The 25,466-nt window shown below is 58.9% G+C and overlaps 1 protein-coding gene across 2 annotated transcripts; it reads left to right on the forward strand.

Moving 5' to 3' along the window:
* Positions 1 to 45: 45 nt before the first annotated feature.
* On the forward strand, positions 46 to 25,159 carry AHCYL1 (adenosylhomocysteinase like 1). Of its 2 annotated transcripts, none has more exons than XM_080569302.1 (17): positions 46 to 279; positions 13,721 to 13,832; positions 14,573 to 14,716; positions 15,575 to 15,675; positions 15,937 to 16,039; positions 16,285 to 16,379; positions 17,229 to 17,335; positions 17,418 to 17,534; positions 17,728 to 17,791; positions 19,188 to 19,276; positions 19,870 to 19,940; positions 20,395 to 20,489; positions 20,566 to 20,664; positions 21,233 to 21,301; positions 22,527 to 22,605; positions 23,048 to 23,168; positions 23,292 to 25,159. In XM_080569302.1, exons 1-17 carry the CDS (start codon positions 172 to 174, stop codon positions 23,296 to 23,298), a joined length of 1,581 nt encoding a protein of 526 aa, XP_080425428.1. In that variant the 5' UTR covers positions 46 to 171; the 3' UTR covers positions 23,299 to 25,159. The 2 variants fall into 2 exon arrangements, with proteins under 2 accessions (XP_080425428.1, XP_080425429.1); XM_080569303.1 differs by lacking the exon at positions 46 to 279 and adding an exon at positions 2,044 to 2,235.
* Positions 25,160 to 25,466: the final 307 nt, after the last annotated feature.

Below are 25,466 nucleotides of genomic sequence, written 5' to 3' on the forward strand. Positions count from 1 at the left end.
CAGCGCGCGCCGACGTCACGGCCGGGCCGCCCCCGGTGCCGAGCGCGGCTCCCGCAGTCCCCGCCGCAGCGCCGGCGCCGGAGCCTCCGCCGCGGGATCGCGCCCCGCGCCCCCCGCCCCGCCCCGCGCCCCCGCCCCGCCGCGCCCCGGCCCGGCCCGCCCCGCCGCAGGATGTCGGTACCGGAGCCCGCCGGCGGCGAGGAGGCGAAGCAGGCCAAGGAGGCGGAGGACGCCGAGAAGTACTCCTTCATGGCCACCGTCACCAAGGCGCCCAAGAAGGTACCGGCACCGGCACCGGGGGGCGCAGCCCGGGGGGGGCCGGCGGCAGGCTCCGGGGGCCCGCTCCCGGCACGGGCACCGGGGGCGGGGGCTGCGGGGGGGCCTCGGGGCCGTGCCGCCGGGGGCCCGGTCCCGGCCGCGGGGCGCTCAGCGCCGCCCGGCTCCGCGCGGCCGTGACCCGAGGTCCCCGCGGGGCCGCGGGCTGGAAGCGGAGCGGGCGCGGGGGCCGCGAAGGCGCCCGGTGCCCGGAGCCGCCCCGTCCCGTCCCGTCCCCGGGGCGCGGCCCTGCAGCGGGCTCGTGGCAGCCGCCGGCCCGCGGAGGGGCCGCTGTGGGTCGGCTGCCCCGGAGGCACCGCCGCCTGCCCGGGCCGGGGCCGGGGCCGGGGCCGGGGCCGGGGCCGGGGCCGGCCGCTGGGGGCTGTCCCCGTGCCCGGCCCTCGCTGTGCGGGCTGCGGACAGCCCGGGGGCAGGAGCGGGGGAACGCGGAGCTGGGACCTGCCTCCTCCGGGGGAGGCCCGGCGCAGCTCCAGCGCAGGGGCTGCTTTCTCCTTCGCGTTGCTCTTCTCTTCCACTGAGCCGGGAAGTTACCGGCCCGCGGCTGTGGCCTGCTGAGCTGGGAGGAAGAGCAAAGTGTGGATCCTGAGGCGTCCTGCGGGGCCAGAATACACGTAGGAAAAAGAAATGCCCCGTGCGCCTAGGGGGGGAGCGTCCCAGCACCCCGAGAGGCAAGGCTTGCTTGTCCCTGGGGGGTGGGGGTATTTTTATTTCCTTGACTTGCTGCTGCACGCGCAGGCTCCTTGCACAGTGCGAAGAGCAGCCGTCCGGCTGCGGCTGCTGCGGCCTCTCCCAGCTGGGTGCCGATATTAAAGGCGCCCTGAGCAGCACGAGGCACTGCAGGCCGATAACATCAGCAGCCAGCGAGGTCTCGGGGAGCGTGCGATGCAGCTGAGGTCAAGGAACAGAGTGCTTCGGGCCGCTGTTCTCCTTGCCTGGCTAGCTCCTGCAAATAGAGCTCGGTAATGGTGGAGGCGTTGGCAGGAGGATGAAAGGCCGGGACGGGAGAATTGCCCTCCTGAGATAAGACACTGACTGCCTGCAGCTCAAGGCGTTTTCAGATGCCTTCGGAGCAGGATGGCAATTAAACCATTAAAATGCCTTCCAGTTTTAATGCAAGTCGAAGCTGCTTATTGCAGTTCTCAGCGTGGCCTGCGAAGAAGAGGGCTGAGAGATGATTTACCTGCATCGAGGTGGGGGATGTCGTGCGTGGCCTCCAGGTTTTCGGGCTCCTTGAGCCTGGGGCTGCAGCTCGCGTCAGATGCTCGGAGGTGGGGAGGGCGGCACTGTGGCCAAGCCGAGCGCAGGCTCGGTCTCCTCTGCGTGTCCCGCTGCTGAAGGGGTTTTCAGAGAGGGACCTTGGCTTGTGCTGGTGTTTGGGCAGTGCTAGCGTGCAGCGGGAGGGCTGGTGTGAGCCTGCCCACGTTGCCGTCCCCAGCTCGAGGCCCCTCTCGGGCTGAGGGGAGGACCTCGGGCGCAGCTGGAGGCACGTCGGCCCCGGGGATGCTGTGAGGTCTGGGTCTCCCTTGCCGTTGGTAACGCTGCCCCAGGCACCGGCGTGAGCCCGAGCAGCGCAGCACACCCAGGGGGTCGCTGACGTATTTTTTCCCCTCTGGTCATTGACTTGTTTAAGGTGAAAAAGTGAAACAGCAGGAGGAAAGAGATTAAAAGATTAAATATGATCAACTCTGGATTTAAGTTGGAGCCGCAGCAGTAGAGGTGAGCAGAGCTGTAGCCTTTACGCAGAAATGCGGCTGGTTTTCCTCCAAGATCTGGGGTTGCCTGGCTCCGCTGAAACTCCTTTTTCGCGACTGTTTATGGGAAATTGGTCTGTCAGCAAAATCACACCAGCTTTGGTCAGAGCGAGGCGGTTCCTTGGTGGGGAGTGGTTTAAAGGCAGAGGTGAGTGGTGTTGAGCCTTGTACTTTCTCCAACGTGTGCCTTGATGTTGCAGGGGGATTTGGGGGATGCTGAGGCTTGTGTCTTGCCCAGGTTAAGTGGAAATGGATGAAGGAGAGCTGGAGGGCAGGGTGTGCTCTTCCAGAGCTCCGTGTGCGCCTGGGCACCTGCTCTTCTCCGCCCTGGGGACCCGCAGGTGCCCTTGGCAGCGGTTTCTTTCCCAGCCGCCATCAGCCGGTCGCGGAGCCTTAAGCTCCTGGCCGTGCTGCGCCGTGGGTGCCCTTGAGGCTGGGGGATGCGGCGCTGTCCTTGGGGCCTGGTGGCAGAGCAGGGGCTGGCTCTGTAAGCCCTGGCCCTGTTTGTGTCTGCACCTCATCCGTGCCGTGTCCTTGGCGCGTGGGCCCTTCGCGTGCCTCCCTCCTGTGCAAGTGCGGCCCGCTCCTTCACAGCTGGGTGCTGGCGGTCGGACGGACGGACAGACAGACAGACAGACGCTCCCCCTCTCTGCGGGCAGATCTGCTTATTCACGCAGCTGGAGCGTGAAATGGGCTGCGGCCTCGGATTTGCCCTCGGGGAGGTGAGAGCCGCCGGGCAGCCCTGCGCCCCGAGGAGCCGGCGAGCCCGTTGCCGGCCCGCTGGGGTCGGTGCGGTGTCCCCGCGGGGGCTGCGCGGCAGGGGATGCTAACGCACAGCGCCGCAGCTTTGCAGCGGTGCTGAGCCGGAGCCGCGCGGGGGTGGCAGGCGGTGGGAGCAGGGGAGGTGGGAGCAGGGGACGGAGCTGCGAGTGCCTGCGGTCCCCTGGCAGGGCCGGCCGCCATCCCCCGAGCACCGTCTCCACTGGGGCTTTTTGAGGTCGCCCCCCCCCGGAGCTGCTCTCCCGCTGTTGAGCTCCGTCCGACCTTGCTGCGGTCTGCTTCTTTCTGTGCGGCCCCTTCCCGGGGCTGGGTTTTCTGCCCCGTTTCTCTCGGTCCTGACTTGTCTCTGGTCCCTGCTGTCCTGCCGGGGCCAGGTGCTGAGAAATTCACCTTCCCCCTCGGTGTGCTGGGGGGACAGGGCTGCCCTTGTGTGTAGTGACACGGCTCCTGGAGTCACTCGTTTTTCTCTTTAATTTTGTCCCTTAGACTGACTGCTTGTAAATCCTTGTCTGCCTTTGTGAGCTTGTCCACGGCTCTGGCCACCACCTCCTCTGCTGGCCGGTTAACCAGACGTGGTGTGCTCGCCTGTGTTTGCTTCCTTGCCCAAACCGTCTGCTCGTTTGGTTTCTTACCACCTTCTCCCAGCGGATTTTCCTTCCCACCCTGAGCTGCCCAGGCTGGGGCGCTGCTGGAGGGCTGCCGCTCTGCAGAGACCAGTGCGGTGGGTCTGGCCTTTCTCGGGGTGTAGGGAAGCAGCGAGCACGCTGCTGGGTTAGAGGGCTTGGGGCTGATCTGGCTGGGCCCCTGGCGAGTGCAAGCCACACGGGTGTTAGGAACTGAGATGATTTACTTGGCGGTTGCTTGGGGCTGGGAGCAGGCAGGTCACTGGTGGTGCTTCATTAAATGACAGAATCTTTAATTATTTCTGGTAGGAGTTTCTCTTTGGGTCCTTTTCGTTGCTCCGACTTTTTGGAGAGTCTCAGCGATGTATGTAAGGGAGGCCTCTGCTTGTGACCCAGCACTTCTGCGGGGTCAGAAAGTGCTTAATTAATTAACGTTGAACTGAAGAGCAGGAAGAGAGGAGGCTTTCTGGGCTCTGACACAAACGGTCTTCAAAGCGATGTTGCGGGGTGAAGCACCTGAAGCGTCTCAGAACAGATGGGTCTTGCCTGTCTGTCCTCCCCCTCCTGCCACGCGTGAGGTGGGTTGGGGCCGGAGGTGCAGAAGGAGGTGCGTGTCCCTTCCCAGCGACATCCGAAAGCGGCTCCTGTCCCCTGACGGCGCGGGCTGCGAGAGTGCGGGCGTCGGGGCCGTGTGCCTGAATGGCACTGGGTCTCCCAGCCCCGCCGGGAGCCTCCTTCCCTTCCCTCTGGACCCTGGGAAGCCTGCTGGCGGCAGGAGGGTGCTGTTTGCCTTTGGCCTCTCCCCAAACGCAGTTGCCTTGCGGAAGGACTTGCCTACGCTGGTACTTTGTTTGGGACCCCGTCCGTTTTCACTGCGCGGCTCCCAGCCCCTGCAGATGCCGGGGCCTGCTCTCCTGCTCCCGGCTGGGCCTGGGGTCTCGCTCTGGAAAGCAGCTCCCTGAGGCGGGCCTGGAGGTGCCCCTTGCAGATAAGCAGCCGGCTCAGCGCAGGGCTGTGAGCCAAGGACCCTGCCCACGTTGTTCCTCCCGGGAGCCAGCGCGTCGCTTGTCCCAGGTGTTTGAGCAGTGCTTAGTCAAAGAGATTTGCTCGTATCTGGCCGGGCCTTTTATCACCGGGAGTTTCCTGCGGGCAGCGCCGCTGTTTGCGGAGGGCTTTGCTGCGCTTCCTGCTCAGCCCTCGGGCCGGGGCCGCTGATCTGGGAGCTCCGACCCGCGCACACCCGGCAGTCGCGGTGACATCGGAGGCGGCCGGCCCTGAGCCCCTGCCGCTGCCACGGAGCGCGGGCCGCAGAGGACCTCGCGCCAGCGCTGCAGCAGCACGCGGCCTCCCCTCCCCGACAAGCGCGGGGACGGCCGCGTGGTTCCGATGGGGCTGCCGGGGGGGCTCGGGGAGCGGCAGGGAGCCCCCCCGTCGGGGCGGGAGGTGGGAGCTGGAGCCGTTCGCGCCCTTGGGAGGCCGCCCCGGTTGCCCTGCCGCGTTGGGCTGCTTGAGCTGTGCATTTTAATTACGCTCGGGGATCAATATGGTGGCCTTGGTAACGAGCTTATTGCTGCTGCAGAATCTGTTTACTTCAGGCTGGTGACAGCCAAAGAACTCTGGTGGCCGAGGACACGATGTTCCCGCACGTCAAACAGGGCGCGCTGTAATCCGGGTGAGGCTCCCCGGCCCTCGGCTGCTCCTGGGGCCCGCCGGCAGGGCCCGCGGGTGCTGCTCGGCTTCGCGGGCCGGGCTTTGGGCGGCCGCTGGTTTACGAGCAGGGTGCGGGCGCGGGGAACGGCTCCTTCAGCCTCTGCGGGGGGGGGAAGGCAGGCGGCCTGGAAAGGAGGCTCCTCGGGGCTTGGCCTCGCTGAAGCTTCGCGTTTTGGTTCCCGCCTTCCCGATGGCCTGCGGTGTGAGGTTCAGCCCACGCCTGCTGTCTTCTCTCTTCTCCTTCACCTCCCTGCAGGGAGCCCCGAATATTACACAGTTTCGCACCATGGGGAGAGGCTTGTGTGCAACCTGGGCCGCTTCTGGGGTGAGAACACCTGGCTTGGAGCTGTCTGCCGCCTGCAGGCAGCGCGGCCTGTCTCCATACGGTTCAGTTTCTTCTCCAAACACTCTCTGCTCTTGCTGTCCCCTCAAGGAGAGCTAGTTCACTTCTCAGCCCTCCTGCAGCCTTTACCTTAACTGAATGAATCCTGTTTGCAGGAGCCACTCGGCTCTGCCCTGGCACGGTGGGTCGGTGCCCAGGAGGGTGACGTGCGTCCGTGCTGGCGCTGAGCCCTGAGCAGCAAACCGCCTGCGCTGGAGCCTGGCGTTCCTCCCCTGCCTTGCACCCCCTCCGACCAGGACTTCTCTAAGGCTGAAGGTGTCCGTGTGGGCGGGAGGCAGCCCTAGGTGATGCACTCATGGAAATACCATTGCGAGGGGCTGGTGGGCAGTTGGCCAGGGCAGGGAACACGAGGAAATGGAAGAGCTTGTTCTTACGTTTCCGTCTGCGGGGCTGTATTTCCTGACTCGCCGGGATGCGCTGCAAATGGGCCGCTTCTGTTCTGATGCTGACTCTGCCAGGCGTTCTTCCGTAGAGCCAAGGCATAGGGATGGAACACCTTTTAAGTGTGGCTGCAGTCAAGGTGGGGTGATGTTTGCCATATTAACCTCTTGAAAGAGCAAAAAAGGTCTTGAAATACTGGGACTCTGCAGGCCGGTTCTGGGGAAGAAACGGGGGCAGATGGGACACTCACGGTGCGGGGAGCGGGGGGTGAGCAGGCTGGTCCGCTCCCCAGGCACACGTGATGATGCCTTAGGGTTAGGGAGAGGGTTGGGGTCTTCTTGTGTTTGGCTCCCGGCTGTGGCTAACCCTCGCTCTGGCCTGTGCAGTGGGGCTGGGCGAGCCCTCTGAGAGCGCTTCCTCGTGTTCCCGTGGTCTTGGCCAGCCGTGATTGTAGATGAGTTTTGTTTAAGTCAAAAATCAGAGTTAATTACAGTTAATTCCCCGTTACACAAACAAGTTGCTGTGGCCTTCAAGCTCTGAAGTGGCCGGACACCCACGTGGGGCTGTTAGTCCTCCGTCTGCCTGCCAGCCCCTGTGAATGACTTCGCCCAGCAAGGTGACTCCAGTTAATACCAGTTACCTCAGTGCCCGTACCTGCGGCTTGCCACACGTGCGCAGCTGGGGAGTTGCTGCAGATGTGCTGCCGGGCGGTGAGGCTGTGGTGTCTTCACACCCATCACAGCCAGCTCCGAGCGACAAGCCCGTTGAAGGCTTCTCCCAGGCTGTGCTTTCCCTGTTTCCGAGCCTTATCCGTCCTCTGCGTCCCGTGCTGTCTCTGCTGGGGGGGTGTGTGAGCTGACTAGCTGACCCAGCAAGCAGAGCAGGCTGGTTTTCGCGCTGCGGGAGGCGATGCTTGCCTGCCCGGGTAGCCACAGCCCCGCGCTGGTTTCCTAGAGTTAACCTCTGACACACCACGGGCGTTCACTGCCCTTAAAGATCGCGGGTGTCGGCCCCGTGCAGCTCCTGCTCCGCGGGAGATATCCCTCTGCGTTACGGCGGGGGCGATCCTTTGCCTCGATTCCTGGAGTCCAAGGACCAGGCGCCTTATCTGCTGGGGGAGAGCGCTCGGCTCCTGCCGGAGGGACCGCACCTTTGACCTCGAGGCGTTTATAAGGCAGCAATTACTCCCAGTTACTCTTTAACAGTTGGACACTTAAAATCACATTTACTTTATTTAATCCCGTGTTCTGTTTATTTTTCCCTTAACTAGCAGTCACAGTGATTCAAGCGATGTCTGAAATCTTGTGGCGGTTTCCAGCCTATTAACCTTTGGAACGGGCCCGTTTTGTTCCCGGTGTTTCTTTTCTACCGAGCGTTGGGTCTCGTGTGAAAGTTCTTAATTTTCCTCTTGTACTCATGGAAACTTTTTTTTTCCCAGTGCTTTACCCAGCCAGCCCTCGTCTGCCGGTGAAGGATGGAGGCTGGTATTAGGGCTTGGCTGGTTTGCTTTGCCAGGACCTCAGTGCTCTTTATTTCCTTGTCGGGAACGGTGTGAAGGTTTCCAGACAGAGGTCTGGCTGCAGTTCCTGCTCAGGGAGTTGGCTCTGCCTCGCCGGTGGAAAAACCAGCCCCGTGAGCCCTCCTGGAGCCAAAGGCACGGGTCGGAGTGCCACTGACCGTGGCGATGATCCCACCTGGGTCTGCAAAGTCGAGCGGCACCCTTGGGTGGCGAATCTGCCCGGCAGCTCTTTGTGTCAGCGCACCGAAGCACTTTGAGATGTCCTCTAAGGTTTGGGCTGCGGAGCTGTCACGTCCCCGAGGAGTTGCAGGTCAAGTCCTCCGGCTGCGGAGGCCGTGCCTGGAGCTGAAGCGGGTCCAGCTCGTGCACACGATGCCTGTAGCCCGTGCCGTGCCCTTGCTTGCTGTCCCTTGGTGCTCTGCCAGGTGTGGGGAGGTTCGGAAGACGCCGGCGTTGATGCGGGGCTGTTCCCTCCCGTGTGTGTGTGTGGGCAGCAGGCGGTGATGGCTGAAGCCCTGGGCATTGCTAACGCACCCCCTGCCTGGGTCTGCCCTGCCTCCTGCTCTGCCTGGGTGCCTCTTGCTGCCGAACGGATTTGAGCCGGCGGTCTGGTTGTGCCGTGAGCTTGGCCACAGCCTCCTGCGAACTCGTGCTGTCCCTCGTCTGCTGGCCTTGCGCTGGCTCGCTTGGCCAGAGCCGGGAGGAGATGAAGTGGGCTGCTAGCACGGGTCGTGGAGCCAGATGTACCTCTGAAGCCCTTCTGAAAGCCTCCGCTTGCTGCAGGTTTGGGGCAAGGGGTGGCGGGAGGGCGAGGTGGAAGCTGCTTGCTGTGGCTCGCTGGCCCTGACGTCCCCATCCGAGTGCCTGGTTTTTCCTCTTCCCTTCAGTCCCTGCAGGATGCTGCAGGCTAGAAATGCCCTCTGGGGCTGGGTAACCCTCACAGGGCAGGAACCTGCAAACACCCGTAGCTGCCTTAACGCTTTCTACCCCAAAACCACGTGTGTCCCGTTGGGTCCTGAGCAGGGTCCGTGTCCCCCGCGTGCTGGGGGCTGCGGCCAGCCCACGGTGGGTCCGTGCCCCTCGTCTAGACGCTGCCGTCCTTTGGGAGGCCGCGGGAACGGGGCTGGGCTAACCCAGCCTGCAAGTAGGGCAGAGTGGGTCTGAGGACAGCAGCAGCGCCGCCTGCTCGGGGCCGCTGCCAGCGATTGTGGCAGGAGGCTGCGGGTCGCCTCGGGGAGGGCTGTTTGCTCCCCGTTAGGACATTGTGGCCCTCTCCAGACCCCGTGGTTGCAGGAGCGGTGCCCAGAAGAGTGCTGTCCCCTCTCCGGGGAGGTGGCCCAGGCAAACCTGCTGCTCTGCTCTTCTTATTGACCTAGAAAAGAAGAAAAGCCTCATGCTGGTTTTTTTTTTTTTCCTCCTCTCCCTGTTGGCTGCTGTGTGGCTGAAGAGACCTCAGCCCCTGGGGTGCTTTTTCCCTTCCTTCCTGCTGCATTGACTGAACGTGCTGACTTGCTTCTGAAAATAAGTGAATTTAAACAATTGCTGTTTAGAAATGTCCAAGCTCGCCAGCACGGCAGGACTCGGCTCTGCATGAGAAAACAGTCGCGGCTTCCCTGGGGGAAACCGTGCTGGGGGAACGGGCTTTCTGCAGACAACGAACCCCCAGCAGTAGCCTGGGTGTTTGAAGCTTCCCATCTCCAAGCCTGCAGAACTCAAAGAGCTGCTGATAAAGTCTGTGTGCCTTAGCAGCAGCTGAGCGTAAGCGGTTTTAGGTGGGTTGCTGCTTCTTCCTCACCTTGTCTGGAGCTCGGAGCCTGTTCTTGTCCCCGCTGCATTACTGCAGGGCAGAAGTGGCTGCAAGGGCACCTTCCCGTCCCAGTGCGGCTGCACCATCGCTCACCTTGTCCCTAAGGAGAGGAAAAAAAGGGGTAAACCCGGTGGCTTCCTTCCCCGGGGTATGGTGGGAGCCTGGCGCCGCTCCCCGGCACGTGTCTGTTCCCCGTGGAGCCTGTGCCTGGGAGAACCGGGTCAGCGCCTGGCCGGGGGCTGGCCTGGAGCTGACTGATGCCTTTTCAAACCCACCTTCTCTTTCCACAGCCCAAGGCTGTGCAAGGCGCGACTGGGGATGCGTGGCACCGTGCTTCCTCTCTGGAGCCGTTCTGGGCACGGAAAGAGTTTTAAATTAAAAGTGGGGTCATCTTCTGTGATATGGACGTGCCTGGATCGTCTGTGCCCATGGTAAATCCATCCGGATTTACAGACTCCTCTGTGGCTCAAAGGCAGGAGGCACTTTTCGTATTCAGTAGGCACCAAAAGCTGCTCTTGCCTGGCTGGTGGGGGAGAGCGCGGGATAAACCGCCGAGGATGGCAGCAGTCAGGAGGTGCCGGTTCACTCTGACGTTAGCTGCCCAGATCCTTGACTCTGTCAGCCCTTCCCGTGCTGTAACAATTAGCTGTGGCTGCGTGTGCTGGGGGCACTTGTGCTGCTGGCTTCAGGAGTACCTGGCCGACGGTCTCTGCACGGGTGCCGTACGACAGCGGGACAAGCCGCTTGGTGAGGCCGACTTCCAGCTTTGCCGTGGTTTCGGGAAGCACTGGGCAGTGCAGCCAAGCCAGGAGGCTGGTGTTTGCCTCGGGGTGCCTGGCACCTCTCCGGGCCTCCCTTGGGGTGCAGTCCTGCACCGCTGAGGGGGGTGCTCCCTCTCCACCTGCCGCGCCAAGCCGGAGGGGTCCCTGCCCCTGAAAACAGGCGGCCGCTGTTGGGGGTCGTCGGTCGGCGTGGGAATGGGTACGGACGTGCCGGGTTTCGCAAGGGGAGAAAACGTACTTCAGCCTCGGCGGGGGTGGCTGAGAGCCGGCGGCGTTCAGCACTGCTGGGCTGAAATTTGGCCAGCTGGTGTCGGATCCTACAGGGCTTCTCCCCAAAACCCTGCTGTACCAAGCGAGGAGCTCGGCGCGGGGCTTGGTGCCCACCGGGACCCCGTTCCCATCGGCTGCTGCCCAGCCCGAGTGGGGAAGCGATGCCGGCCTGCCCCGGAAAACACACGGGCTCTGTTCTGGGGCGTCCTGTGCAGAGAAATCGGTGCCATGTTGTTTTGTCTCCTTGGTCATGAATTGCTGGGCCGAACAATATTTTCCTTGCTCTCAACCATTGTGCTCCACCCGGCTGGAAAAGCCGCTTCCAGCGGGACGGAGGCTGCGACGCGGTTTGTGAGCCTGCCCCCGCAGCCGGGCGCGGAGCCCCTCGCCCCTGCTGCTCCCCTGCCCCTGCCAGCCCGGCGTCGTGCAGCTGCCCCCGCAGCCGTTCGTTCGAACTCCTGCGACATCCACGGGATTAGGAGATTTTCTCCTTTGCTTTAATGCAGCTGGAGAGCCTGGCACGTGGAAGGTGGCGCGCTGCACCTGACCGCAGCGCCCGCCGCCCCCCCCGTCTGCCTCTCGGCAGGTTGCCGAGGCTGCGTTAATTTGCTGGGCTCGGAGGGGGTCTGATGTGCAAATTGGGCCTTAGATTTGGGAGCTGCTTGCGATGTTTGGTGATAATTTTAGACAGGGCAGATTTTGTTAAGCTGCAGAGTTGAGATGAGCCCCGGTAAAGCCACGGCGGGGATTACTGTGGTTAATTCAGCGCTTGGCTTCCTTAGCAGTAATTTTTATTCTTCCCTGGATTCTGACTCCAGTTCCAGAACTGCACGCTTCCCCTAAGCGGGGCTGTGCCCCGGAGCTGGCTCGGCGCCCGCGGCTGGTCCCTGAGAAGGGACCAGAGCCTGAAGGGGCCGGCGGCACGCGGCGGCAGGGAGATCTCGCCTGTCGTGGCGGCGCAGGCACAGCGCTTTCACATCCATCCCCGCCCTCCTTCCCGTCATGGCCCCAGTGAGCTTTCCTCCAAGAAGCCATCCAGGCCCCACGGCTGCTGTGCGCCGGCCGCCGTAAGCAGGGACAGATGTGTGCCTGTGGCCTGGGCTGCAGCGGCGACGCCTGGGTTCTCTGTTGGTTTTCTTCTTTTACCTCCTAGGTTCACACCTTTCCTGGAAATGTTTCTCTGAGATGGAGAAAATTCCTCCGCTAACACTTTCAGCTGTTCTAATGCCAGCAGCTGTTTTATGGGGCGTGTTTACACCCTCTGGTTTGATGAGCTGCCAGAGGAAGGGTTGGGAAGGACAGGGTGGAAATCTTGCTATGCCGATGTTGCTGTTTTCCCCCTGGAAATGCCCACCAGCAATTTGCCGATGCAGAGTTGTCGCGGGCCTTTCTCCGGCTCTCCGGTGGAAGGTTGACCCGAGCGACAGACGTTGGGACAGCCAGCGACGCCATTCCTTGCCTGGGGACCTGCACACCGGCTCCAGCCCCGAGGACGCTGCTGCTACCTGCCCGACGCCGCTTGCTGGAAGCGTTCCCGAACCTCTTCTCTCCTGGCACCCTGCAGTGTTAGGATGCCCTCGGGTTCCTCCCTCTGCGCTGAGCAGCCTAAAAGGATTGCAAAACCAAACCTGCAAATTCCATTTAGCATTCTTTTTCCTTCCACTAATGCAAATTCATGCAATTTGTGTCTGAATCACGCGGCGTCTGCTGGGAAGGCAGCTCTGGGCAGCAGATGCCAGGCTGTTACGTACCCAGTGCAGAGGAGCTGCCTGAAAACCTTTCAGCAGCAGCACCCACAGAAACGCCTGGGACGCTTGTCTGGGAGCGCTGATGGACCCGGCCTGCGGAAAGGGTGTCTTCAGGCTGTCCCCGGAGGAGACGCTGGGTTTGTGTCCTTCACCCGCGTGTCCTCCTGCTAGCTTGGACTGTGCAGTGGGCTTCGCGTCCCTGCTTCCCCTCCTGAGCAGAATACCAGTGCTGCTTCTGGCTCCTCAGCTGGCTTTCTCCAGGAGCTGTCTCCATTTTACAGCCCAAATAGCCGTAACAGCGCAGCGGCCGCCCCGTCTCAGGCTCTGCAGATTCTTCCTTTCTGGGACAGATGGTCTCAACTAAATGGCTTCATTCTTCTCCCCATGAAGACTGTTTGCCGCATCAAAGCTTTTGGGGAGCTTTTGGGGTTATTGTGACATGGAAAACCCCTCCTCGAGGCCGCTGTGGCTTGTCTCTTTCCATCATCTTGATCTCTTCAGGACTCCTCTCGAGGTCTCCTGGGTCCGTAGGGATGCTTTGTTAATCCCGCTCCCTGTGATGATGTTTCATCCCTGTTAAGTGGCAAAATTAAATCCTTCAGCAACACGATCAGAGGGAAGAGACCACGCTGGGGGTCTTGGTCAGCAGGGTGGGGGTCTCCTGCCTGGCAGCGTGCCGGGGAGGGGGCATCAGGCTCTATTCCTAATTCCCTTTAATCTCCGCTGTCTTTCTCTTGCAGAAGCAGCAATAGGGCTTTTGCTGCCTGATCACACGGCGTGTCAGCAGCAGCAGAGCAGTTTGGGGCTGTTTCTCCCCTGCTTTGATGAGCCTGCTGTAGGTGCTGGAGCCTCGCGTTGCCTCTGGCTGAGCTAGGAGGGAAGGGTGGCTGATTTAGGACTTCTTTTACAATGGAAACATCTGTAACACAGAGGAGATTGAAAGTCAATGCAATGTCAACTGCTTTTTGTTGAAATGTTCTCCGTTGAGTTTTTCCCCTGCTTTTAGTATTGCTTTTGGAAGGATGTGCCGTGTTTTTAACCTGCGGGATGCCCTGCTCCTGGGAAGGAGCCCGGGAGCACCAGGGATCTACGTTTCTGCTGGGACCACCCCAGCTTTCTTGCTGCTGCAGCATTTTCGGGCAGGATCAGGTGGAGCTGGCTGGGGCAGGGGCTGCTGGAGCCCGGGCTCCTCTGAGCTGCGCGGGGACCTCTGCCTGCCCAGTGCGTGTCCGGAGGGTTGCATGGTACTTGTGTCGTGTGGGCAGTCAGACCTGTCCTGGAGGAGTGTTGTGAGCCAGAGCAGGGCTGAAGGGGACGTTTCCAGGCCTGCTGGGTGCTTTTTGTTTTGTTCTTTTCCATTAACCTCAGGTGTTAGGTGTCAAATTGGCTTTAACCTTCTGGTGGCAGAGATGACTGGGCTGAGGAGGTTCAATTTTGGGCATCTGTTCACAGCCACAGATCTGTTCCTCGATCCGTTTGGTACTGCTCATTTCTGTGTCTGGAGCAGTCGGGGTGGACTGAAGGGAGCCCTGGGCCCGTGTAGCCTGGCTGATGGCCTGCCCCGAGGAGCACCTGCTGACTTAGCGCTTCTCTTCCTTTGCACGTCGCAGCAAATCCAGTTTGCAGATGACATGCAGGAGTTCACCAAGTTCCCGACCAAGACTGGCCGCCGGTCCCTGTCCCGCTCCATCTCGCAGTCCTCCACAGACAGCTACAGCTCTGGTAGGTTCTGGGCTCCTCGCGCCTGCGTGGCTGTCCCCAGCTCCGGCGTCGGGGCCACATGCTGCTCGTACCAGGTGTCGGGGTGCTCCGTGCTGCTGGGTGGTACTCAGACGTGGAGGGGATAATTCCCAGGCTTTCTGAAGTCCAGACATTGATTTTTTTTTTTCCTTCCTTTTCTCTTGGTCTTTCTCTGGCAAAAGTTTTTTTTTTTTTTTTCTTTTTTTTCCCCTACGTGCTGAGCACTGGGTTTTGTAGCAATCCAGCCTGGTGCTGAGCTGTCCCTCTGGCAGTGCCCCGCGCTCTGAGCAGGTCTCACAGTAGGGTGAGACTGGGCACACGCAGCGTGAGGAAGTCTCTTAGTGAGCTCCAGAAGATGTTGAGGAAGGGGTTATACTATTTGATTGCCTCTTCTCTGGCTATGTGGGCTTCATCCATGTTCCACAAAGTTGGGTTTTAACTTACCTGCCTTTGAGAGGTTTGTGTTTGGGTAAACCAGCCTTATTCACTCATAGTTAAACTTCAGTGCATCACTTGGCTCTGGGTTGTTTTAGAGAATGAGAGTGCAAAAGCCCTTATGGGCATTGGCTTTCCTTGTGAAATTCGTAGTTTGAGCCATGAGCGTGCGTGTGCATGAAAGCCGGGAAGCGAAACGGAACAGAAACCTGCCCAAAGGGTGGGTTGGACAGAGGTCCCCCGGCGGCCAGGACCTGGGGTGACACGCGCTCCTCTGTTGGCTTTAGCTGCCTCCTACACAGACAGCTCTGATGATGAGGTGTCCCCCCGTGAGAAGCAGCAAACCAACTCCAAAGGCAGCAGCAATTTCTGTGTGAAGAACATCAAGCAGGCAGAGTTTGGACGCCGGGAGATCGAGATCGCCGAGCAGGGTAAGGGAGCGTGGGATGCGAGGGGTTTGTGGGGCTTGTGGCCGGGTCCTGTGCACACCAGGGGCAGGAACCGAGCCGAGGTGATTCCCAAAATTCTCATTATGGCCTTGGATAGCTTGACTGCACTGTCCCACCCCCCCCCCCCCCCCCAGTCAGCAGATGATGCGGAGAAGAGCTAGACACAGTAGCAAACATTAACAATGTGTTGCGTCCATCTTCTAATGACAGCAAGGGCTCTTGTAGGGTTTAATGTCCTGGTGGCTTTGGATGGGAAACCTCAGCGGGCAAGGATCTTGCAACGCCTTTGGAGACGCTAAAACTGACTGCCCCGACCCCCTCCCGTGGGGCTTGCGGGAAGCCGAGTTACCATTTCCAGCAGGGCTGATTGGGTAACTCTGCGTTCAGGCTCCTTTTAGACACACGCTACAAAGCCAGAGAAGGGGAAGACAACACAGGCACATTTAGGGCAGCTCTTTTGAGATGTGGCAGCACCATTTATGTCTTCTTTATGTCCTTCTCCTCAGTGTAGTTCTGCTGCGAGGCTGGTGGCTCCTTAGCTGGGGCACATTGGTTACCTGCCATGGGCAGCGCCTGCCCTGCACCCTCTGTTACGTGGCTGGGGGGATGCTGTGTCCTGAATGGCTCTGTCAGATGATGGATGATGCTTATGTCTTGTCCCAGTTTGGACAGAGCCCCCAGACCAGGGGTGGGGAGTTTTCTCACTGGCTGTATGAAAACTACAGCAAGAACTGTGGGGCTGGATGTGTCCTGTGAGACCCCTGAGAGGGGAGCAGGTCTGGCAGAGAGGGAGTCCTCTGGAGTTACGCCATCATTAAAACCCCACTTTTCCTTTTGCAGACATGTCTGCTCTGATTTCACTCAGGAAGCGAGCTCAAGGGGAGAAGCCTTTGGCTGGAGCTAAAATTGTAGGCTGTACACACATTACAGCACAGACTGCGGTGAGTGGCTGCTTATTTGGGGTATCTGGGGTGGGAGAGACCAGCTTTTCCCTGGAGAGGAAAGTCTCTGAAGTCTCCTAGCCTTGGGGAATTGGTGGAGGCACCTTCGCTTTTCTGGTAACCTCTCAGAGAGGTTCTGCTGCCTGCGTTTTCCCAGGGCAATGTTTGCTGAAGCCGGTCCGTGGTCAGTTCGGGGCTGCCCGTAGCACAAGGCTGGGCTCGGGCTGTGCTGGTGCTGTGGCTCACCCCGCTGTCCCGCAGGTGCTGATCGAGACGCTGTGTGCGCTGGGAGCGCAGTGCCGCTGGTCTGCCTGTAACATCTACTCCACCCAGAACGAGGTGGCGGCCGCCTTGGCAGAAGCAGGTGAGTACAGCTGAGCCTGGGTGAGCGCAGTCCCTTCCGGTCCCTCTCCTGGCTCCGTAGCCTTGTTCTAGGAAAGGGTTGGACCAGATATCTTTTAGGGAGGGATAAGCAGGTCTGCTCTTGGTGTGGGCTGGGATTTGATCCCTGCGTGGCCCTCCTGTCTGTGGCTTTCCCAAGCTGGCCAAGCAGAAGAGAGCTCTGCCAAACTCAGCGGGTGCCAAGGATACTCCTCTTTCTCCTTCTAGGTGTTGCTGTGTTTGCCTGGAAAGGGGAGTCAGAGGATGACTTCTGGTGGTGCATTGACCGCTGTGTTAACGTAGAAGGCTGGCAGGCCAACATGGTAATGAGCCTTCTTCCAGCCCTTCCTCTGTGGAGCGGTCACTGGGGGCTCCTCACCCTTCCCTTCCTGGGGCTGTTCCTAGGAGCGTGCTGGGGCTGCCTGGTCACCTGCTGGTGCTGCAAAGGCCTCTGAGACCCTTCTAAAGCGGGCATCCTGCAGAACGGCAGCTGGAGCTGGGCTGGGGGCCACCGTGAGGGTTACGGGAGCTGTGGAGGCAGTGGCCAGAGTTGTGTAGCCCAATGGCACAGGAGCGTCTCCTGCCACAGCTGCCAGTGAGTTGAGAAATCACAGGACCTCTTTCCCCCAAAGGGCAGCCCCATGGGAGCTGCCCCAACTGCTGCTGTCTTGACACAGATCCCATCTGCAGGGGTCTTTGAGGGAGACCTTTCCCTTGCTGAGAGCCAGTGATGCCTCTCGCTGCCTTGGCTTGGGGTCTGTGATGACTAGTCATGCGAGAGCACATGGCACAGGGCCGTGACAGCTCCTGTAGCCTTTCCTCTCGGCTGTTTGCTTTTGGAGCATGAATGTTGTCTTCCTTCTAATCTCAGACTGTTTAGTTAGTGCTGTCTGTGGTCGTGTTTCCAGGCTGCAGAACAATAGCAGGGGCAGAAAACCCTGCTAGGGTTCATCAGCTCCACACAGTGGGTAAGAAATGCTCCCTTCCAGAGGAGACCCTGAATCACTGGCATCTAGGAGAACCCGGTAGTCCTGGTCCCCAGTCTTCGGCCCAAATAGCCTTCCATCAGTGCCTGGAGATGCTTTCCATCTCTATCCCCATCCTGTCCCCTGCGAGTGCTGTTCCCAGTGGAAAGACTGACTGCCCCATGCTCTTCCTTGCCTGTTCTGTAGATTCTGGATGACGGTGGGGACCTGACCCATTGGGTTTATAAGAAGTACCCCAACATATTCAAGAAGATTCGAGGGATTGTGGAGGAGAGTGTGACTGGTGTGCACAGGTAGGAGGTTTGGGAAGGCTGATCTGAAGATCTCTTATCCAGGTGCTGCTCTCTGCTCTGACCTGGCTCTGTCCTCTTCCAGGCTGTACCAGCTCTCCAAGGCCGGGAAGCTCTGTGTCCCAGCCATGAACGTGAATGACTCTGTCACCAAACAGAAATTTGACAACCTGTATTGCTGCCGGGAATCCATCCTGGATGGGTGAGTCCATCTCTTCTGCCCATCCCCACTTCAGCTCCTAATGGTGGATTTGGCTCTGGTTGCCCTCGAGTGGAGATTGTGCTCTTCGCTGCTTCGCCCTCGCTGTGTGTTTGCAGGATCTGGTGTTGGGGCCCCTTGCTGTCAGCGGTGTGCGCCTGACTAATCCCAACACAGGTCTCTCTCTGTCCCCCAGCCTGAAGAGGACCACAGATGTGATGTTTGGAGGAAAGCAAGTGGTGGTTTGTGGCTATGGGGAGGTGAGTTTCGTAAGCTTTGAGTCAGCCTCCTGCCCAGCCATCCTTCCCCCAAGCTGTCTCCTGCTCCTTCTCTGCTCAAAGGCCACTCACCTTTGCTTGATACAGGAGATCAGATCGGGCGAGCCATTACGGGGGAAATCTTGCTAGAGCCTACTGGGAGGCTGGAGAACAAGCGTCAGATTTCCCAGCTTGCCTGTAGATTAGCTGGGCTGTAAATACGACGGCTGCTGGGAACGCTGGCCTGAATTATAACTACCCATGGGTGCACCCATCTGCTGTCCCTGGACCACGTTCAGCATCCAGCCTGGCTGTCGCTCTGCCTGTGGCAGAGGAGGTGGAGGGGCAGGCTGCATCTTGCTGGTCGATAATGTTCTGGCAGGGGGGAATCGTACCGCAAACTTGTAAATGATTCTGCCCTGGAAGAGCACGGAGCTGGGAGCTGACACCTTCCCTCCATCTGTGTGCTGTCTGTGTGGGTGTTTATCTTCCTGCGCTGCGAAAGGCCTGGCAGTAGCTGCAAATGCTCTTCCCGGCAGGAACATGCTGACTAATTTATTTAGACACCAGTGGAACCCAGCTCTGCTTGACCAAGAGGTTGTGCTGGCTCTTGCCCAGGCCCTCTAGGGTGCTGTGTGCTTCTCTAGCTGTGTGTTGTGCTGGGAGTTGTCATCTCTGGGGCCTGTCCCGAGTTTTACTGGATTTCTGCACATCAAGGGAGCCCTTCCGCCCTCAGTGGTTTTCCCTTTGGGTGTGGGTTGGAGTCCCAGTTTGTCCTTCCTGGCTATTTTCAGTAATCGAGGTTGGAGCTGGGTGATGAGTGGGGGCGTCTCTGGAGACGTTCCTTACCCAGCAGCACTGAGCTGGCCCAAAAACAGGGCTGAGCATGGGCATGTGGAGACTAGCCAGGTGTTCGTGCGGGTAAGTGGCATGGCGAACAGGGCTTTGCTGGGATGTCCTGTGTAATTCTGTAGTGGAGAGAGAAGGCTAGAGTTGGAGATGCTGTACGAGGAGCTCTGCTCTCCCACACGCTGATGAGGGAAGCGTGGGAAGGATTTGTCCCCCCCGTCAGTGCAGAACAGCTCTGAATGTCAAAGAAGCCCCCTGGTTTAGGGGAGCTGCAGGAAGTACACGCTAATCCATGCCGTGCTGGCTGGGAGCGTGGTGCTTTTGGAAGCTCCTGGTGGCTGTGCTGGGGGGCAGATGGCCACGAGCAGGGAGCTGGGCATAGGGTACCCAGCAAGTGGGGCTTCTGCCTTGCTGAGCTGCTCCTGGCGTCAGGCAGATGGGCAGCTGTAGTGCTGCCCGACCTGGGATGTGCTCAGGCTGTTTTGGGGAAGGGATTTCAGCGCTCGGTGTGTCCTGCGTTTGGCTTCACACTGGTGCTTTGCCTCTGCAGGTCGGCAAGGGGTGCTGTGCTGCTCTGAAAGCCCTGGGAGCGATAGTCTACGTGACGGAGATCGACCCCATCTGTGCTCTCCAAGCCTGGTGAGATGTTAAATGCTGCTTGCGAGCATCTCTTCCTCTGCTCTCTGGCCTCCTTTAAACTCTGACAGAAGCTAAACAGAGCCAGGAGAATCTGTGGCTGATCTCAGAGCGTGTACATCTTTTTGGGGTGTGATGGGGAAGTACAGGGGCAGTTTCAGGACTGGTTCAGTGGTGGGATATCAGCTGCTAGGCACCTGCCTAGCTGGCTTGGGAAGACTGCTTAAGGGTTCCTGCAGGGCTGACCGAGTGTTTCATACATCCTCCAGCTCTTACAGCATTTGTGAGAGCAGGTTTGATGCCGGATCCTTTGCACAGCCCTTCCACTTGCATCTGGCATCTCTGGGGGTGTGGAAAGGTAGCCTGGCTGCTGTCGTGAGCGATTCGGAGCTGCTCCAGCAATGTCTGGACACCTAACTGGGCAACCTGCTGTAGGGAACCTGCTTTGGCAGGGGGGTTGGACCCGATGATCTCTTGAGGTCCCTTCCAACCCCTACAATTCTGTGCGTGATAGCACTGAGACCCCTCCTGGCCTAAGGCAGAGAGGGACCAGGCTTCTCCTCCTTATCGCGGTTCCTGTCTCTCTTTTTTGCCAGCATGGATGGGTTTCGCGTGGTGAAGCTGAGTGAAGTAATCCGTCAGGTCGACGTCGTCATCACCTGCACAGGTAGGGATGGAGAAGGTCCTGGGTGAGCCTTGAAGCAGGCTGAGAAGGAGCAGTCGTTCCCAAGCAGGTGTCTCAAGGGCTCTGGGGCTGTTGGGGGTGGAGGACAGTTTGTTGCCACGTGTTGCTGATCCTACACCAGCGATAGCTACTCTGTGGGGAGAGCTTTTTCTCTTAACCCCCGGTTTGCTGTTTGATCGTGGCCTTCCCCAGCCCCTGGGATGAGGAACGTCAGAGTTCGAAGGTATTTGGGGCTCTCCCAGCACCTGGAGAATTCATAGGACCAAAGACCAGCATTCGGCATGTGTTTTTCTGTGGCCAGCCAGGAGGGTGCTCGTCCTGGTTGAGGTCCACTTGATGTTGTCCCAAGCTGGGCTTCTCAGACCCAAGTGCAGGGAAGGAGAAATTTGAGGGTTTATATTGCCATTGCCTTGGGTTCATCTGTGCCCTGCCGCAGGAAACAAGAATGTTGTGACCAGAGAACACCTGGATCGGATGAAAAACAGCTGCATTGTGTGCAACATGGGCCACTCCAACACGGAAATCGATGTGGTGAGTGTGCCTGCTGGCTGCGTCTGCCCTGTGGTCCTCCCACGGTGACTCCAGCCTCTTCCTCCTGCCCCTGCAGACCAGCCTCCGGACCCCCGAGCTGACCTGGGAGCGGGTCCGCTCCCAAGTGGACCACGTCATCTGGCCGGACGGGAAGCGGGTGGTGCTGCTGGCCGAGGTGCGCTGCGAGCTGTGCCGCCACGTTGCTTTGGGCGTCTGCCTGGAAATCACTGCGGGTCGGAGTTTGAAACAGATTTAAGCAGATGGAAAGGTGCTGGGAGCCTCGGAACCTAGGAGGAGGTTCAGAGCACAGGAAAGGGTTACTTGATTTTTATTTTTTGCTTGAGGTAAGGGAGGTCTTGCGTACCACATGCAGCCATAGAGTATCTGGTTCATTCTTCTGAGCCAGGAGCCATTTCTGTCAGCCAAACGCCGTCTGCATCTGGCTTTGACAGGGTTTCCCACGCAGCAAACTGGCTGGGTGTCTCCTCTTGCCTCTCAAGCTCTACTGGCACTAGGAGGGGCTCCCTGTTTTTAGGGACTGCAAAATCTCCCTGCACCAAAGCTGAGGGGTAGGGTGGAAACTAAGAGTCTGGACAGCCTGGTCACATGCATGGCCCTTGAATCACTGTCCTCTGGTTGTCCCCTGGCCCAGGGAGGGGGTAGAGGTGAGTCCTAGCTCAGTTGATTCAATTTGCCTTGGAGGCAAGTTCAGCTCTCGGCACCCTTCTCCTGCTGTCTCCTAGGGCCGTCTTCTCAACCTGAGCTGCTCCACGGTTCCCACCTTTGTGCTCTCCATCACGGCCACCACTCAGGTCTGTACGCTGGGGGCTGAGGGGTGCGAGCGGTGGCGGGTGCCCTGAGGGTCTTGTAGGAGCCTCGGGGTGGGGGCGGTTTGGAAGAAGCTGGGAACCCGCAGCGCTTGGGATCGCACTGGCGCCACAGATGTGGTAGCCACCACCTCTTGGCTGCAGCGTGGTTAATGATGGCGTGAACTTACTGCTTGGGTTACAGCTGGGAGATAACTTTTAAATGAGTCAGGCTTTGTTCTGGCAAAGTTCCTGCTGTGCCATAAGCAACTGGAGAGCTCCCTGAGCACAGGTTTAAGCTTACTTCTAAGCAAGGCTTTGTTTTGTCTTTGGACTTCTGCTTTCTATATGACAACAACAAAAACACGTAACTGGAGTGAGTTTTGGAGATCTGGGAGTCGGTGGTTAAAATGCTCTTGAGCATCATCACCGCCTCAGCTGGGCGGACACGGCTTGTGTCCTGCACTGTTTGCCCTGACTCCACCTTTCCAAAGAAAACGATGATTGAATTTGGCTCCGCTCTGCGAACTGTGCTCAGCGCTGGCCGCATGAGCAGCGTGGTGCCGCGGGCAGCCGAGGCCAGCGCAGCCTTCAGTCTGCAAGTGGTGGGAGGAAATCGCGGGGCTGCAAACGCGGGGGGGGGACCAACGTCTGGGCAAAAATCACCGCTGTGATCGAGGGGATCGTGCTAATTGTGGGGAGTCTTCTTTTCCTCACACTTGTCTGTGGTGGGGACAGGGGCTGTGTTTTGGACCTCGTTCTCAGCTGCATGAACTGGCCCTCGGGAAGACGCAGTTTTATTTCTGTCAAAGGAGAGGCTGTGGTTTTTGGAGCAGTGCCTCCAGCTTAAAATGAGCAATCCCTTTATTTCCATGCGATGTGGCAGCCTTACGGTTTAAGGGAATTACAGCTGCTCCCCTTTCCTTCATCCCTGTGTTCTGGTTTTTCCTTGGGCGTTAAGGGCTGTGCTGCAAACAGGCTGGGTGGCATCTCATCTCTGACCTCTCTGGTCCTCCCCTGGTGGTGGTAGGATCCTGGAACCTGGACAGGGATGCACCCTTGGGTAGAAGTACCTCCTTCGGGGCGTTTTGGAAATGGTCACCCCCCCCTCTCAGGCTTCCAAACCCTGATCTCCACTGCTGGGAGCTTTGTGCCGGTTGCAGGTGTTCAGTGCTGCCTGGCTGGTGGCTGTCCCTGACTGTCCCCGGTCTGTCCCCTGTGATCTCTGCAGGCTCTGGCTCTGATTGAGCTTTACAATGCTCCCGAGGGCCGCTACAAGCAGGACGTGTACCTGCTGCCGAAGAAGATGGGTGAGTGAAGAAACTGCTTGCTGTGTCCAGAGCCGCTTTATGCACTGACTTGTCCCCTGACTGATGGGGGGCAGCGGTTTTGGATGTAAGGAGAACTTCAGGTCTGGGTGGAACAAATCCTCCAGCAAGAGGATGAGTTCAGGGAAGCAGCAGCAATCAGCAACCTTGAAACACCTGCACCTTGTTCCCTGTATTTTCTTTAATGTTCTGTGGTGTGCCAGGTGTCCCTCATCCTGCAGGCTTCCTGCTCGGAGGCTTTCATGTGCCGTTTGGTGCACATCCTGCCCTGCTCGGCACCAGGGCTTGGGCTCAGCTCTGCCACTGGGTTGCCTAATGGTGAATTCGCGGTGCTAAATGGCAAGGACAGCCTAGCTAGACCATTGTGTGTACTCCCCTGCCCTGCTGCGGTGTGATGAGTCCGCTTCCCTCTCCTGCTTCCCAGACGAGTACGTTGCCAGCTTGCACCTGCCTTCGTTTGATGCCCACCTGACGGAACTGACGGATGATCAGGCGAAATACCTGGGACTCAACAAAAACGGGCCTTTCAAACCCAACTACTACAGGTCAGTGCTGGCTGGGTGTTGCTGGGGACATCACCTTCCACTGGGAGCTCTGTGACCCCTTTGCTGATGGGAGCTGTGTCCTCAGGTGCTCGTGGCCTCACTGTCACCTCCCTTCTCTTCTAGATACTGATGGACCATACCTATGAAGGACCAGACCACACAAGGCAACATTAGAGAGATTATTTTTAAAAATCATTTTATTTTGGCCTTTTTTTTTTTTTTAAACCAACAAAGAAACCTGTTTTTACATTTATCAGTGTGATTTTAAGGTCACCTATTTTTTTTTCCTCCTGAGTTTCACCCTTTTATGTGATCACATCTCTGTCTGACCTTGGCAGACAACCTGGGATTTGCTTCCTGCTTTGATGTGGCTGAAGCCACTGGTGGCTCCCAGCCCTGGTTCCCTTTCCTGGTATGCGAAGGGCAATTAATTCCTGCAGTGGTGTTTTTTTGACCTTTCCAGCCCATGTTAGTCTCGTCCAGGATATCTGCAGATGTGGAGATGCTGTTCTACCTTATCTTACGTTTTCTTTCTTTGTGTGGATTATCTGCAACTTCTAAATTGCCTTAAAAGAGCCCAGTTTTAGCTGCTAGATCTATGCTCCTAGCTCTGCTTGGGAGCAGAGTGGCGCCTGCTGGCCACCTCGTGAATAGGTGACTGTCCCCACCCGGCCAGGGTCCCTGTGCGGAGGTGGCCGCTGGCCTGGGTTTGGCTGGCTGGGTAAGGGGAGTTCACTGTTCCAGGGTGCTAATCTGAATTTGGACGGGGGTCACTCACCCAGCATTATCCTCATCTCTTCTAGTGTTTTTTTGTTTTTGTTTTTTTTTTTAGCCAAACTGCACCTTAGTTGAGTTTAAAACTTTTTTTTTCCTTTCTCCTTTTTGATTCTTAAAAAGATGTTTTAAAGAGGGGAAAAGCACGGGGGATGCGTCTGGCTGCAGAGTTTGGGCACTTGCTGCATCAGAGCGGCCCCATCTCCCAGCAAGCGCTGTGGGTGGTTTTTAAGGGTGTCTGGGTTTTTCTGGGGGGCATTTCACTTTTGTTTCAAGATGGAGGCAGAGATGAACCTTCCCCCTGTCCCAGCCTGGTCTCTCTGCACCCTGGACCCCTGCACAAAGCCCTGGGCTCCCCTTTGCTGCCCCATCCCTCGAGCTGGGCTTTCTCAGCTGCCTCCCCTGCTCTCTCATAGTGTTTCAGCTGCTCTCATTGCCTCGTTCTTTCCTTCCCCATCCTTGCTGGTGACAAGTATTTCTCTTTTCCATCTCTTACAGCTAGCCCCAGGACAGGGAAAAGTCCTTGCAACCCAGTGAGGTTTTTCTTAGCTTTTTTTCCTTCCCCAATGCCTCTTTCTTCACCTGGCAAAGGCCAGAGCACAGCGGGAAGGACCCTAGCCCTGGGTTCACTTGTTCCCCTGCTGCCTGTGCAGCCTGCACCGCCCGGTACGCAGATAGCTGCTGTGGTACCCACGAGAGGGCTGCTCTGGCCGCCCCCTCCCCAGGGACAGGGGATGCTGTTTTAGTGCTGGGTCGTGGGCGCTGCTCATGGCGGAGGGTGTAATGCTCCTTTCCTCTTGGTGGGGACTGGAGGGTGATGTAAGGATGGATGGTGTGGCTTTGATCACCCTCCTGTCCCCACCTTCTCCTTTGATTATCCCTCTGCTGGGCCGCACTTGCCCGGCAGGTATGTGTGGAGCCCTCTGCTGTCCCTCGGACTTCACAGGGGACTTGGGGTTGGGTCTCTGGGGGCCTGGGCTGGGCCCCCCGCCCTGGGAGCACAGCGTCCCCCCCTGTGCCATCCCTCGAGCCCGGGCGTCGGGCCTCCAGCTCTGTATAAGCCATGTTGTGCGGGGCAGCCGGGGCGGCGGTGGCAGCGTCGGGCTGGGAGGGAGAGGTTTATTTTGTATATGAATGATTTTTAATGAATGCAATATTAATCCTTGCAGATGAGCAATAAATCATTAAAGTCTAATTAAACTATTAGGAAAAAGAAAGCACTCCTCCTGTGGGCCCTTTGTTTGAAGAGCACTCGACTGCACCCCCTTGGGGTCCCTGGGGGTTGCATCTGAGCCCCGTGTTTGGCAGGAGCTCTGCCCGGCACCAGCTCTGGGCCGTGCTTTGGCCCTGCCCAGCCCCTGGGAGCTCCTCCAGGGCCCCGCGTTTGGGGTCTGAGCCTCCCTGACCCCTCTGCGGGGGGCTTTGAGCTTCTCCAAGCTCCTCTTGGCCCTCTGAGGGGCTGAGAGTTCCCTAGGGCCCCTCTATTGGCAGCTCGTCCCGCTCTAATTGGGGTCTGAGCCCCCC

The sequence above is a fragment of the Anser brachyrhynchus genome (assembly GCF_964034855.1).
Source record: "Anser brachyrhynchus genome assembly, chromosome: 27".
Classification (NCBI taxonomy): Eukaryota; Metazoa; Chordata; class Aves; order Anseriformes; family Anatidae; genus Anser; species Anser brachyrhynchus.

Coding starts and splice junctions, on each gene's coding strand:
- AHCYL1 (XM_080569302.1), top strand. CDS start 172: ATGTCGGTACCGGAGCCCGCCGGCGGCGAGGAGGCGAAGCAGGCCAAG. Junction 13,833..14,572: donor CACAGACAGCTACAGCTCTG/GTAGGTTCTGGG, acceptor TGTTGGCTTTAG/CTGCCTCCTACACAGACAGC. Junction 21,302..22,526: donor CCATCACGGCCACCACTCAG/GTCTGTACGCTG, acceptor TGATCTCTGCAG/GCTCTGGCTCTGATTGAGCT.